We start from the raw sequence: 15047 nt of genomic DNA on the forward strand, positions 1-15047 counted from the left end.
GCTGTTAAGTCAGATGTCCCAGCGTTACTCATCGAAGACAGTTCCTGGAGTGATCTGGAACTTGTATTGATCCGCATTGATCTTGGTGACCGTAAACTTTATGCCTGTGTACTAGAGTGCCCCAAATGACCCGACTTTTAAAAAAGTTATGCGCTGCAGGCTAAAATTGATCCTAGGCCTAGTACAAGATCTCATGCCAAATTTGGGCCAGATCGGATCACGGGAAGGGGTCGCTCAACGAGCCTGAAGTTTGTATGGGATTTTGAGACATTTTGTTCGGGAGAAACATGAAAAATCAGTTTTTCATCAATAACTTTGATTCCCGTCGGCCGATTTCTTTCAAAAACGGGTTTTCTTAAAGCCTAAATTATGAAAAACATTTCATCCGAAGACTGCATATCGATAAGAGTTAAGACAAAAAAGTTATTGGACTTCTAAAATGGGCTAACTTTTTTTACGGTGGTATTCATCACTGCTAATGAGGCGTCAATAAGTTCGACCGCCCCGACTCATTTACAGTGATGAATACCATCCTTAAAAAAGTTTGCCCATTTTGGAAGCCTAATAACTTTTTTGTCTTAACTCTTATCGATATGCAGTCTTCGGATGAAATGTTTTTCATAATTTAGGCTTTAAGAAAACCCGTTTTTGAAAGAAATCGGCCGACGGGAACCAAAGTTATTGATGAAAAACTGGTTTTTCATGTTTCTCCCGAACAAAATGTCTCAAAATCCCATACAAACTTCAGGCTCGTTGAGCGACCCCTAAACGTGATCCGATCTGGCCCAAATTTGGCATGAGATCTAGTACTAGGCCTAGGATCAATTTTAGCCTGCAGCGCATAACATTTCACAGGTTTTGAATTTCCCATACAAATTTGGGGCAGTCTACTGTGTACTGTATCTGCCTCCTGACCGCACGAGAGATGTTGCCCCAGCTGAGTCTTTTTCGCGCTACTTATCTAAAGTTAGCTCTCTCTGTGCACCTGAAGATGACATTCTAGTGATTGGTGACTTCAATTTGCCCGGTTTGAAGTGGTGCTCCAACAATAGTAACTTTCTCTATCCGGATCCAGTACACTCAACTTTTTCAACCCTATCGAACGTCATACTAGACTCCTTGAGTACAGCGACTTTGCAGCAGATTAACAGCGTGACAAACGAAAACGGTCGTATGTTGGATCTCTGCTTTGCCAGCGATGGGACTCGTGTACCGTCCGTTGTTTCGGCTCCCGCTCCGTACGTTAAATCGGTACACCATCATCCTGCTTTATTGGTTTCGTTCGATGTCACTAGACTTGCTCCTGTCGCAAAATTAGCACCCTTCTATCTTGACTTCAAGAACGCCGACTTTGACGAGATTTCTCGTACCCTGGTTTCCATCGATTGGGAATCTGAGCTCGACTTATTTAATCCCAACGCTGCGGCCGAAACCTTCTCGCACATCTTGAGTTACGTTATCGATCTGCACGTGCCAAAACATACTACTGAAAAGGATATACGGACTCCTTGGTTCACGACTGAACTACGACGACTAAAGACGGCAAAGAGATGTGCCCTTAGAAATTTTAACAAATCGAGATCCTCCTATACTAAGGACATTTATCGTAGACTAAATTGTATTTACAAAAAAGTCAGCAAACGTTGTCACCAAAACTATCTAGCTCGAGTTCAGCGTGATCTCAAGTCCAGACCTAAATCGTTCTGGAAACATGTTAAAAGTCAACGGAACGAACCTGGTCTGCCAAATCAAATGTTTCTGGATGACAATACGGCGAACTCTGATCGTGGAATCTGTGATCTCTTTGCCGATAAATTCTCGTCTATCTATAATACAGCATCGACATCCCCTGAACATCTGGATAGTGCAGTCAGGAATATTGCGCCACTGGGCTTCTCTATAAACAACATTGTGGTTGAGGATGCAGTCATCTCAAAAGCAGCAGCTAAGCTCAAAAATTCTTTCTCTACGGGTCCGGACGGAATACCTGCTACTTTTATCAAACGTTTTATGCCTGTTTTGCTGACTCCTTTTAGGCTTATTTTCCAAGCTTCGCTTGACAGAGCCATCTTCCCCTCACTATGGAAGGAGGCTTACATGTTTCCGGTGTATAAAAAAGGTAACAGGAGAGATGTCAACAACTACCGGGTGTAGGGTTCTACATTAAACATTATAATAAATGCGCATCCCAAAAATGACACTACCTTGATAGTTGTATGCACCATGACAGATGATGCTACCTTGAGAGTTTGAAGTGGGAGAATGACAACCAGCTCGGTACCGGGGAGATTAGTGGTGAGCACGAAAGCGTACGGACGTACTGTAGACGCGTCGATCGGGAATCGTCTTGGAAACGGAAGCAACCTATCTGAGCCATATCCGACAACGTGGCGACGAGGATTAATCGGAAAGGTAAGGTGAATAAGCGTAATTTCGAATGTTTGTTAGTGGATTTTGCTCAATGCAAGTGAATTTGTTTTTTCCGGTCATTAAATTTTCGCTCGACGGCAAAATGGATGCCGAATATACGCGGAGCCCGGGCCCCAAATGACACGAAAAAAGATGGCTACCAAGCTGTCGATTGAACAAAGATAAAAAGAGGAGTGTAAAAAGTTTAGTGATTTGTTTAGATTGATATGTGTGATTGTGCGAACCATTATGGCCGGGAGCCTAGTAAAACATAGTTGGATGCTGTGTTGGTGACTCTAGTGCTAGAGACTTGTCAGGAAAAGTTGGCTGGGTGCTTGGTGCTTCTATGAGTGACACTTGTGCTGGGAGCCGAGTGTGAGTGAAAATCATAGCTGGGTGCTATGTGTGCGCGACGAAAAAGAAACATAGCTGGGTGCTATGCTTGTTGACACTTGTGCCGGGAGCCGAGTGGGTGAAAATATCATAGCTGGGTGCTATGTGACGAATCAGTAGCATAGCGGGGTGCTTTGCTAAGTAACACTTGTGCCGGGAGCCAAGTGGGAGTGAAAATCATAGCTGGGTGCTATGTGAGCGCGACGAAAAAGAAACATAGCTGGGTGCTATGCTTGTTGACACTTGTGCCGGGAGCCGAGTGGGTGAAAATATCATAGCTGGGTGTTATGTGTATATGACGAATCAGTAGCATAGCTGGGTGCTTTGCTAAGTAACACTTGTGCCGGGAGCCAAGTAGGAGCGAAAATCATAGCTGGTGCTATGTGTGCGTGACGAAAGAGAAGCATAGCTGAGTGCTTCCCTGGATGACATTTTAGTCGGAAGCCGAGTGTGTGTGTACAAAACATAGCAGGGTGCGATGTTCAGTGACACAGTGAAGGGAAACATGGCAGAAGGCTGTGTGGAAGTAAATTGAGTGTTAAGATGAAAAAAAGAGTACAGGGTAGGATTCCAGGCAGATTTGATTATAGCCGTATGCTATGATTAAAATTTTGCCGGAAGTCAAGAGAATTAGTTTTATGCAATGAATGCCGTTATTATGACAATGTTTTAGAATATCGTTGTCCGATGTCATATTGAGAAAAAAAAAAACTATTGCCACAAAGCAAAGGATACTTAGGTTTGTTTTTCCAATCTCTGTTACTTTCAGATGGAAGAAACCAGACCCCTGCCCATGTTCCGCTGCGAACAAATTGAGAGCAAAAAGTTGGCTAAAGCTTGGCAAGAATGGAAAGGCTCATTGGAGTACTATTTCGATTCTTACCAGATAAGCGACCAGAAGATCATGCGGTCTAAAATGCTGCATTTAGGAGGACCGCAACTTCAAAAGGTGTTCAGGAGCCTGGACGGTACAGAGGATTTCCCTGTCGTTCTTCTTGAGAAGAGATATTACGATTTGGCTATCGAAAGGTTGGATGCCTACTTTAAGCCTCGTAGTCAGGACGTCCTGGAACGACACATACTACGTAACATGAAACAGGGAGCCGACGAACGTTTCTCCCATTACGTGTTACGCTTGCGTCAGCAAGTGAGCGATTGTGGTTTGGAAAAGTTTCCCGACGAAGCTCGAAACATCATTGAAGAGCTTATGATGGTGGATGTCATTGTAGAGGGCTGCAATTCGCAAGAACTGAAACGTAAGATTCTAGAAAAGGATCGTTCTCTAACCGAAATTGAAGCGTTAGGTGAGTTCATTCTGTTTTATCTTAATTTATTTCAAGAGGATTTTTTATCCTTCGTGGTCCTTGTAGGTGAGTCACTGGAGAGTGTGATAATCCAAGAAAAGGAGATGAAGGTTGGTACCCGGAACGAAATGGTTGGGCAATCTGAGGTCTGCAGAATAAGATCAAATAGAGCACCATCTAATCGTCGGCAAGACAGATTTTTAAAACGTTTCGTCACAGGACGTAGCAAGGGAGGAGAGAAAAAACCTGGAACTGTATGCTACGCATGTGGTCGATATGGTCACATTTCAACGTCCTCAGAGTGTCCAGCCATCGGACAAGAATGTCGCAAGTGCAAGAAAACAGGACATTTCGAAAGCGTTTGTCGTAAACGCTCGCTGTATGCAAAAGCAAAGTCACCGCCGAAAAAAGTTCAAGCCATTGACGATATCAGTGTGCCAATTGTGAATGAAGCGAAAGTAGAGCCTGAGAATAGCAACAAAGTCTACTACACTTTCTACACAGGCAGTCAGGCCAACGTATTCAATTGCAACATTGGTGGCACAATGGTGGAAGTCTTCATCGACTCGGGGTCTGAGCTGAATTTGATAACTACTGAAACATGGGAGCAGATGAAAGCTCAACGGGTCGTTGTGTCAAATTGCAAAAAGGGTTCCGACAAGATTCTTAAGGCCTACGGAAGTACGAAACCGCTTCATATTCTTGGTACTTTTGAAGCCAAAGTTGAAATAGGAAAACAATCAGCTGATGCGATTTTCTTCGTTGTCGACGGCGGGCAAAGGAACTTACTCGGTGATGTTACATCTAAGAAACTGGGCATCCTCAAGATCGGTTTGGGAGTGAATGCAATCACGGATACCGAAGAATTGAAACGTTCACCATTTTCTAAAATTTCTGGAGTCAAAGTTCGTATTGAAATGGATCCCAATGTGAAACCGGTGTTTCAACCTCTTCGACGTATACCCATCCATTTGGAGAGCGCCATTAACGAAAAATTGGAAGAGTTACTACGACGTGATATCATTGAGGTTAAACGTGGCCCTGCGACGTGGGTATCCCCACTGGTGGTAGCGACCAAAGCAAATGGTACAATAAGGTTGTGTATCGACTTGAGACGCGTTAATCAGGCAGTGGTTCGAGACCGTCATCCAATGCCGGTAATTGAGGAGGTTATTGCGAAAGTCGGTAAGGGCAGAGTATGGAGCGTTCTGGATGTAATGGATGCTTTCTTCTTATTGGAACTTGAAGAAGATTCGAGAGATATCATGACCTTCATTACCCACCGGGGATTATACAGGTTCAAACGCTTGCCTTTTGGACTTGTATCCGCACCGGAAATTTATCAGCGTACCATGGATGAGATATTGGTAGACTGCGAGGGTGCATACTGGTATCTCGATGATATCGGCGTTGAGGGTAGTACTTTGGAAGAACATGACATCCGATTGGAAAAGGTATGAGTCATTTATTTGATGTTATAAGAGAAAAACGAAAATAATCAACATGTCAATGATTGATTCTACTTTGTTTATTTTCTCGTTCACACAACGATTTTAGGTCCTTAAAAGGCTCAAGGATAGAGGAGTTGTCCTCAACTGGGCAAAATGCAAATTCCGCGTCACTGAATTTGAGTTCTTGGGATACAAAATATGTCCGCAAGGTATAACCCCTTCCGCTGTTAAACGCGATGCTCTAGCTTCTTTTCGTCGTCCGGTGAATGAAAGCGAGGTCAGGAGTTTTCTGGGCTTGGCCAATTATATGGGGAAATTCATCCCAAATTTAGCAGAGCTCGATGAACCACTAAGAAGATTGATTCAAAAAGGGATTAAATATCATTGGGGAGCAGTAGAAGAAAAGGCTTTCAATGATATTAAATTTTCTCTGACGCGAGCCAGCTGTCTTGGATTTTTCAACTCGAGGGATGATACCTCAGTGTTCGCAGACGCAAGCCCTGTTGCTTTGGGGGCAGTCCTTGTCCAAACAAACGACAAGAAAGAAGCTAGAGTTATCTGCTACGCTTCAAAATCGCTTACGGAGACAGAAAAGCGATACTGCCAAACCGAGAAGGAGGCCCTCTCGCTAGTTTGGAGCGTTGAAAAATTCCAGAACTATTTGATAGGAAGGAAGTTTAATCTTCTGACGGACTGCAAAGCCTTAACATTCTTGTTTGCTCCTACCTCCAAACCATGTGCTCGCATTGAAAGATGGGTATTACGCCTACAGAGTTTCCAGTATAAAATAATTCACATTCCTGGACAGAGTAATATTGCCGATGTCTTGTCACGATTGACTACGCTCACCCCACAAGCATTCGATGAATCAGAGGAAATCATAATCAAAGAGATAGTTTCAGCTGGAACCAATACTTTTGCACTGACTTGGGCAGAAGTTGTATCTGCTAGTCGTGAAGACTCAACTATAAGGTTGGTTCAAGAAGCTCTAACCGCAAATAAATTTGACGAGTTGCCTTTGTGTTTTAAACTGATAGTTACTGAGCTATGTTTTGTTGATGATGTTCTGCTAAGAGGTGATCGCATTGTCATACCTAGTGAGCTGCAGCAGCGTATTTTGCAGCTGGCACATGAGGGGCACCCCGGCATCAGAATGATGAAAGCACATCTGCGGGCTAATGTGTGGTGGCCCAAGATGGATCAACATGTGGAGACATTCGTTAAGGCCTGTCGAGGATGTGCGCTCGTGTCCGCTCCTAATCCACCAGAGCCTATGATTAGGAAGAAGTTCCCAACTGGTCCATGGGAGCATATCGCCATAGACTTTCTAGGACCACTCCCCGAGGGAGAAAGTCTATTAGTTTGTATCGACTACTATAGTCGATATTTAGAAATAATCGAGATGCGGGATATCACAACGACAAGCGTTATTGAACAACTGTTGATATTATTCTCTCGATATGGCATCCCTCATTTTCTGAGAGCGGATAATGGGCCGCAATTTTCTTCAGAAGAGTTCCGATCTTTTTGTATTGAACAGGGTATAAATCTGGAATCAACAATACCATACTGGCCACAAATGAACGGTGAAGTGGAGCGCCAAAATCGTTCAATTTTGAAACGCCTCAGAATTTCGCAAGAGTTAGGAAAAGATTGGCGGAAGGAATTATATCAGTATCTATTAACATACCACTCAGCAATTCATCCTACAACAGGGCGAGCGCCTGCTGAGCTGATGTTCGGGAGGCGTTTACGTTCAAAGCTGCCAGGTGTACCTACATCTATAAGCAATGATGAGGAAGCACGAGACCACGATATGATTCAAAAGGAAAAGGGGAGAGTATACGCTGATCTTCGCCGGAGAGCACGACCGAGTGGAATTGAAGTAGGAGATCATGTTCTAGCCAAGCGGATGAAAAAAGATAACAAGCTAAATTCCGAATTCGCTCCCGAAGAATTTGTTGTTACCAGTAAACAAGGGACGGACGTCATGATTCGCTCTTCATCATCTGGAAAGGAATTCAGGAGAAGTGCAGCACACCTTAAAGTCATTCCTGTAAAACCAACGGAAGGAGATACATCAGTGTCTACCCCTGTTCCAGACGACATAGATGTTGAAGGACCTTCGGGATGTTTGGAAGAGCAGGCATCCGAGAAGCAAACAGCTAGTAAGCCAACAGGAAGATCAACCAGGGTTCGATCAGAACCAAGTAAACTTAAAGATTTCATTACATATTGAACGATAAATTTCTTAACATTTCTTTTAAAGAAAGGGTGGGATGTAGGGTTCTACATTAAACATTATAATAAATGCGCATCCCAAAAATGACACTACCTTGATAGTTGTATGCACCATGACAGATGATGCTACCTTGAGAGTTTGAAGTGGGAGAATGACAACCAGCTCGGTACCGGGGAGATTAGTGGTGAGCACGAAAGCGTACGGACGTACTGTAGACGCGTCGATCGGGAATCGTCTTGGAAACGGAAGCAACCTATCTGAGCCATATCCGACACCGGGGAATCTCGGCATTATGCGCAGTAGCCAAGCTATTCGAATTGGTGGTCTTGGATCCGATTTTCTTGTCCTGTAAGAATATTTTTTCCGACGATCAACACGGATTCTTTCCCAAGCGCTCCACGACAACTAACCTTCTGACGTTTACTTCTTACGTGCATGAAAGTTTTGCTGCGAAGTCTCAAACCGACGCTATTTACACCGATTTGTCTGCGGCATTCGACAAAGTCAACCACGATATTGCCATTGGAAAGCTCGAACGCCTGGGTTTCTGTGGAACTCTTCTTGACTGGTTCCGGAGCTACCTATCAGGACGTAAATTAACAGTTCGCACGGAGGACTCTTTCTCCAGACAACTCTCTGCTTCTTCTGGTGTGCCTCAGGGAAGCCATTTAGGGCCGATTATCTTCTTAATCTACTTCAACGATGCGCTCTCACTCCTCGACGGTCCAAAGCTATGCTATGCTGATGACCTAAAGCTATTTTACAACATCAACGGCCAGAACGATATTGATTTCCTACAAAATCAATTTAACCTCTTCGCACACTGGTGTGATATAAACTGCCTGCCTTTGAATCGCAGTAAATGTGCAGTCATCAGCTTTTCAAGAAAGCGGCAGCCTTTTTCCGCTGAGTACTTCCTCGGAGATGAGCCAATCGCACGCGTAGAACACATCAATGATCTGGGTGTAATTCTAGACCGGAAGCTGGAATTCAGGACACACACAAACTACGTTGTCGACAAAGCCTCGAGAAGTCTCGGATTCTTATTTCGAGTGTCCAAGGACTTCAAGGATGTGTATTGCCTGAAAAGTTTGTATTGCAGTATTGTTCGCTCTATCCTTGAGTATGCATCAGCTGTTTGGTGTCCCTACTACCAGAATGGGGCCGAACGGATCGAGGCTATACAGCGGCGCTTCCTGCGATTCGTTCTTAGACACCTGCCTTGGCAAGACCCGTTTCACTTGCCAAGCTATGAACATCGATGCCGTCTCATAGACATTGACACTCTTCAAGCCCGCAGAAACGCAACACGAGCTTCCTTCGTCGCCGATCTCTTGACATCGCGAATTGACTGCCCCACGCTCCTAGAAGCCATTCCTCTAAGTGTGCGACCCCGTGGGCTTAGAAATCAAGATCTTCGATTGTATGTTCCCATTCGTTCGAACAATTATGGAGCTAATAGCGCTATCATCGGTGTAATGAAAACATTCAACCGTTTTTCTGAGCACTTCGATTTCGACGTTTCGAGAGATGTTTTCCGTACTAAAGTTTTAAGTGTATTGAGAACCCTGTAATTAGACTTAGTACTCTTTTTATATTAATTTTAAGTCATCATTTGGACCAATATGTGTTCCGTTGATTTGTAATAAATAATAATAATAATAACTTTGTAGAACAAACTATTTCTCTTTGTGGCTTCTTTTTAAAGTTAGATTTTGGCGACACCTTGCCAAAATAAAACTAATTTAAATAAATCAATTGAGCAAATGTCGAGTAACTTTCTCCAAGACATCGATGAGCTAGCTGAGATTTGCTGGTGGTTTTGGCAAAAGTTTCACTCTTTATATTCGGTTTAAATTGCGACATAAAAAAACTTTTATAATTTTGAGGGTATATTATTTTGAGGTTTCGAGTAAATGTTTGTAGAACCTTCAGGGCGAAATAATCACAATTTTATGGTGATGCCGTTTACTTACTTTCTTCCTAAACCGGTTTTTACAATATCGAGCGGAAGAACGATTCTTCCTAAGAGAAAGAAAAAAAAATGAATGGAATGCAGTACAGAGAATGTGTGATGACGTTCGTACTTGAATTAGGTTGTAAATCACGCCTAACAAGGGAGTTACATCGGTGGTTCCACTCGATTATCCCAAAGGTAAGCCTCAAACCCTGGTTTAATAGATTGGATCTGAGTCGGGATTTTATTCGTATATTTTCCCGTCTCATGTCCAATCATTCTTCCTTGAATGCGGTACTCTATCGTATAAATATTGCTGGCAGCAATTTATGCGGTTGTGGCCTAGGTTACCATGACATCGAGCATATTGTCTGGTCGTGTGAGGTCCATCTTGTCGCCAGAACGAATTTAATAGACTGCCTTCGGGCCCGAGGAAAATCACCTAACGTCCCAGTGAGAGATGTACTAGCTCTGTTGGATTTGGACTACATGTTCGAAATCTATCTTTTTCTTAAAGCTATAGATCTTCGTCTATAATTCTTTTTATTTTCATATTTCCCTTTACTATCTTCTTTCTCTTTAAAATAAGTGTTAAGCTAAGCAAAACATTGTAAAACCAAAAAACGAGTTTGGCTCCTTAAAACCTGAAGGTATGAGCCGTTTCAAATAAAGATTTACAAAAAAAAAAAAAAAAGGGAGTTACATGCACGAGCAGCATGTATGTTAGCATTTCAATCAATCAACGTTTGGCTGAAGACTTGCAGAAAAAAATGACTGCTTATTGTTAAGCTTTTTACCATTTTTATGAAGCAACCGAAAGTTCCATTGAACAATTCTTGAAAGCTTACTCAGCTTCTAAGAATCGTTCTACAGCATTGTTGATCATTTGTGATCGCTATAATGAATACATCTTTTATTCTGAACAAGACCGGCGTAGGAAATATACAGTGGTGCGTATAAGATGAATAAAATTGTTCTTACAGAGACGCCGTGAGTGGTATTATTATAAAATAAAATTGAGTTGTTGGTTCAAATTGCCAATACACAAAATTGTTGGAACATGTCATGTTTCGAATATCGAATTCCCACAATTTGTTCACAGTTTTCAAAACTAAGCATAATTAAATTTCGATTGGCGTTGATGTTGGCATTGGAACTGAATTAATAATTGCAACGCATGGGAACGTAACTGCCTGAGGCGAATGGAAGTGGGGTATATAGATAAGCGATCGAAAGATGAGCAAATGTATGCAAATTCAAAGAAAGCTACGATCTTTCCAATCGCGAAAATATGAGGAAAAAAACTCCAATCTTAGAAAGATGTTTAGCGTTTTTATAATGTTTGAAAAACTAGTTTGCTCTCCGAGGGCTCCAAAATTAGGACATTCGGGGATCAGCAGGCAAAACTTCACACACGTGGAGCGAATTGGTTCACTCTTTCGCCAGGAGAGATTGGACGTTTGGTTGATTTTTTTAATGCGAAATCTCTCAAAGTGACTTGCATCCAGAATATTTTGAACCAAAAAAATCCTACCTTCACCATCGCCATCGTTTCGTGCGAGAAGGGAAAGGAGAAAGCTCCAATTTTAAGTTGACCCAGTTTTGTGGAGTTGAAAGTATTGTTTCTTTTTGGCATAAAATGAGATAAAATTGTCTTTGATGAATGTATTTTTTATTGTTTATTTAGTTATTGTCAATTATGTTTATAAGAACTAAATTAATTATTATTATTCTGCAGTACTTCTAAGCATTTTTAGTCAAAGTTCTTAACAGTAATTCAATGTTCAGGTTCAAGTAGTACCAGGAATACTAGGGATATTTTGATCGCTCTTATTGATGTATCGAAACAGAAAAATCATCCTCAATCATAATATCTGCCTTCATTTAAGGCACAAGTCTGATGATTTTCGACAGAGCACGAACAGGGAAAATCGATGTGACGGAGATAATTTATGAGGATGTTTCGGAAGATACCGTTTGCTTCCATTAACCCAGTTGCATATTTAGCAATCTCGAGTTCAGTATTGTTTTCCGAACGATAGGAGCCATAACAGTTTAGCGAATGGTCGCGACTTCCGAACTAGTTCAGAGGGATCATTGACCGATGGTGAATCCGTTGATTAAACTGTTAGTAGAGAAAAATAACGTTGATTTGTGCTATGATACAATGATTGCAATTTGAATATGGTTGGCACTAGTTATTGTTGAATTGCGGTAATCATGTAACTGTCACTAGGTACTACTTGGCAAAACTCCTTTGAGTAAAATAATGTTTGTCAATTGTTATGGGCATCGTTACAAAGAAAGTCAAGAGTCGATTTTTCTCCAGATCGATTTTTCTTCATATATTGATTGACCATCTTCGAGAAACTGCTTATTTTCTGCGCCTGAAATCGCAGCTTTTTAAAAAGACTGAGGAACTCGACATCCAAATCGAAGTTATCTCTCTGCGTTGGAATAAGGGATGCTGAATTCGACCTAATTTCTCAGATTTAAAAGATGGGGTTGCGGGGGAGATGTTGACGGCAGGGAAATCGGTGTCTATTTAGGAGCTCGCCGATGCGGTGGTATAATTCTTTTTTTTTAATCAACGGAAGGAGTTATTCGCCTTTGTAGAAGACTGAGGAATTCTGCTGAGCCCCATGACGCGAAATATCTAATTGCACTTCCTGCTAAGCAGCAATTTTCGACGTTGCTTATCAGATATGATCATGAGAAACTATTACACGCTGTCCCACAGTTGAGTTTGTTGAGTATCTTGAGACGGTGTTACTGGATTTTTGGAGGAAGAGAAACCGTTAGAAATGTAATTCACCGATGCTTGAAGCCATCTCCAGTTTAACAGTTCATGGGCGATTAACCTGTTATAGAGTTACCATCGCCGCAGCCTTTCGACGACGCGGTGTACATTATTTCATCCCCGTTTATTTCAGACCTGTTCCCCGGCGCCTCATAGTGAAGGTCTACATTTGTGTCTTGAACTGTCTTGAGCACAAAGGCAGTTAATCTGCCTTTGTAAGCTAGGATCAAGCGGTGGAAGTCTCCAGTTGGCATTACCGAAAAAACATTAACACGTTCGTCGCCACGTCAACCATATTCGGGTGACGGGTGTATTTCCTGGGGGGCCCCGTCACATCAAAAAGCGTGTGACGCTCTCTTACTTTAGTTTACCGCTCAGCTTCGCCACAAGTTTCAAATATGGGAGTTCTCCCTTTTTGCTTTCTTTCTCTGAAAATTTCTTTGGGCCCTGCTAGTAAAACTACCAAAATGAGCGTGGCGACGAACGTGTTAATTGTTTCGAAGGACTTCGAAGGACCCCTACGTTGGAAAACGGCTCGTGTCCAACAGACATATCCTTGTAGCGACGGAGTGATTACGAGTCGTGAAGCATGAAAACCGCGCAAGGATGCATCGATCGTTCTGTTGAGAAAATCTGCTTCCTTTCCATCGAACCCTTCAGTACACCTACAGTTGAGCTACCTACCCCCAATTTTCCAATTTCCCACGTTAGTCGAAGGGGAGTTTTTTTTATATTATTTCAGAAATCCTGTGGGTCTTTATCTTTAATTTTGCTCTTACTTTCAAGATTTCAAAAATATTGGTTTTTAACCAAAATTTCATCTTTCTGCGTCAAAACTCTACTTTCGACATAAATGAGCCTTTCTGCTCTTAACATGGGAGTTTTGTTCCTGAATTAAAAAAGGCCTTCGACACGATCGATTTCACAATACTAATTCAAAAACTGGATGCGCATGGAATCAGGGGTACAGCGAATTCCCTATTTGCCATCTATCTTGCAGATAGGAAACAGTTTGTGCGAATTAACCAAACGACAAACGATTTAGTACACCTGCCTGTTGGAGTTCCTCTAGGTAGCAATTTGGGACCCCTTCTGTTCATCTTGTACGTAAACAACTTGAACAAACTTCGTTTACATGGTAAACCCAGACTATTTGTCATATGAAAACTCTGACGTAAGCGTAATAATATCCCAAATGTCGAATGATCTCCATGCACTTCAAAGTTACTTCGATGCAAACCTTTTGTCATTATACCTTGAAAAGACCAAATATGTCATTTTTTATTCAACTAACCAGCATCTCGACTGTCCCAATCAACTACAAGTTGGTCAAACAGTGATTGAGAAAGTCAAAAGTTTCAAGTATCTTGGGTTGACCTTCGACGAGCTGATCAAATGGGATGCCCATCTAGGCCGTCTGAGAAAAGAGCTTATAGTGCTATACACAGCATAGTGTGGAAGATATCCAGGTTTATTCCCACCAAAAAGCTCATAAGTATGTACCATGCATTTGTTCAATCGAAATTTCAATATATGGTCTTCATCTGGGGTGCTGCTAGGAAAAGTGACATAAAACCACTACAGGCTATACAAAACCGATGTCTCAAAGCAGTTTATAAAAAAAACCCAAACTTTTCTCAACGCTAAACCTGTTCCAAGAACCTTCAGAGTCAATCCTACCGGTAGTCGCACTCAGAGAACTTCAGAGTGTCGTTCGGATCCACATCATGCTGCACAACCCGCTTTTTCACCACAATCAACAAGTTCAACATCAAAATCACAAGTTTTCCACACGGTTAAGAGGAAATCTACTGCAAAGAAGGGCTATAAACACCGAAAATATGAAAAGGTCCCCAGAATATTTCGGGAAAACGAAATACAACAGTTTACAAGTAAATTTGAAAATCATAAGTAACAGAACCAGTTTCAAACGAAAAGTTAAGGTCCACCTTAAGACCCATGTAGCCAACTTTCTAACGTAAAGCGAGGGCAAACTAGATCGATGAACCAGAAGTAGATTAGTCCTACAGAGCCTCCTTAGCCTCCCTACTCCTCCTCCTTACAGAGCCTCCTCCTCCAGAGATATGTATTTTTTTTCATCTTAGAGTTTCTGCCTTTTCCATCATAACTCTACGTGTTGATAACTTCGTCTTTATTTCAACAAATGACAACCGAGCAAATTTCATTCTCACTATTGAAATCCAATTTAAAACTAAAAAGTTCAACACATAACCAAATAAAAAGAAATGATTCAAGCTCTTTGATTTTTCTCGTTGAGACTTATAGACTTTTTAGTCCTCTAGTTAGAAACTTTTCGTGTGGATCCGTAGCTACGACTGTGCCATTGTCGTAATCTGAGGGTTCTCCGAGCTTAGATGCCATCTTCTCGCCGCTGCTAGCGTCCTTTTCAGAAGTGATGTTGACACTAGTACGTGTTGAGATTTGAGGAACATTTGATTTCATTCGAAATTTCGTATATTCTTTTTCCTAT

General features: G+C 41.9%; 1 protein-coding gene across 1 annotated transcript; it reads left to right on the top strand.

The window, feature by feature from the left end:
• Positions 1-2262: 2262 nt before the first annotated feature.
• On the top strand, positions 2263-7967 carry LOC129742330 (uncharacterized protein K02A2.6-like). The gene is made up of 4 exons (XM_055734221.1): positions 2263-2412; positions 3572-4106; positions 4173-5560; positions 5664-7967. The coding sequence occupies exons 1-4, from the start codon at positions 2263-2265 to the stop codon at positions 7794-7796; spliced, it is 4206 nt and encodes a 1401-aa protein (XP_055590196.1). The 3' UTR covers positions 7797-7967.
• Positions 7968-15047: the final 7080 nt, after the last annotated feature.

The sequence above is a fragment of the Uranotaenia lowii genome, chromosome 2 (assembly GCF_029784155.1).
Source record: "Uranotaenia lowii strain MFRU-FL chromosome 2, ASM2978415v1, whole genome shotgun sequence".
NCBI classification, from domain to species: Eukaryota; Metazoa; Arthropoda; class Insecta; order Diptera; family Culicidae; genus Uranotaenia; species Uranotaenia lowii.

Bases quoted from the DNA above. Each gene is read 5' to 3' on its own strand.
- LOC129742330 (XM_055734221.1), top strand. From the start codon at position 2,263: ATGACAACCAGCTCGGTACCGGGGAGATTAGTGGTGAGCACGAAAGCG. The intron at 2,413-3,571 runs GTAAGGTGAATA...TGTTACTTTCAG, and splicing joins GACGAGGATTAATCGGAAAG to ATGGAAGAAACCAGACCCCT. The intron at 5,561-5,663 runs GTATGAGTCATT...CAACGATTTTAG, and splicing joins ATGACATCCGATTGGAAAAG to GTCCTTAAAAGGCTCAAGGA.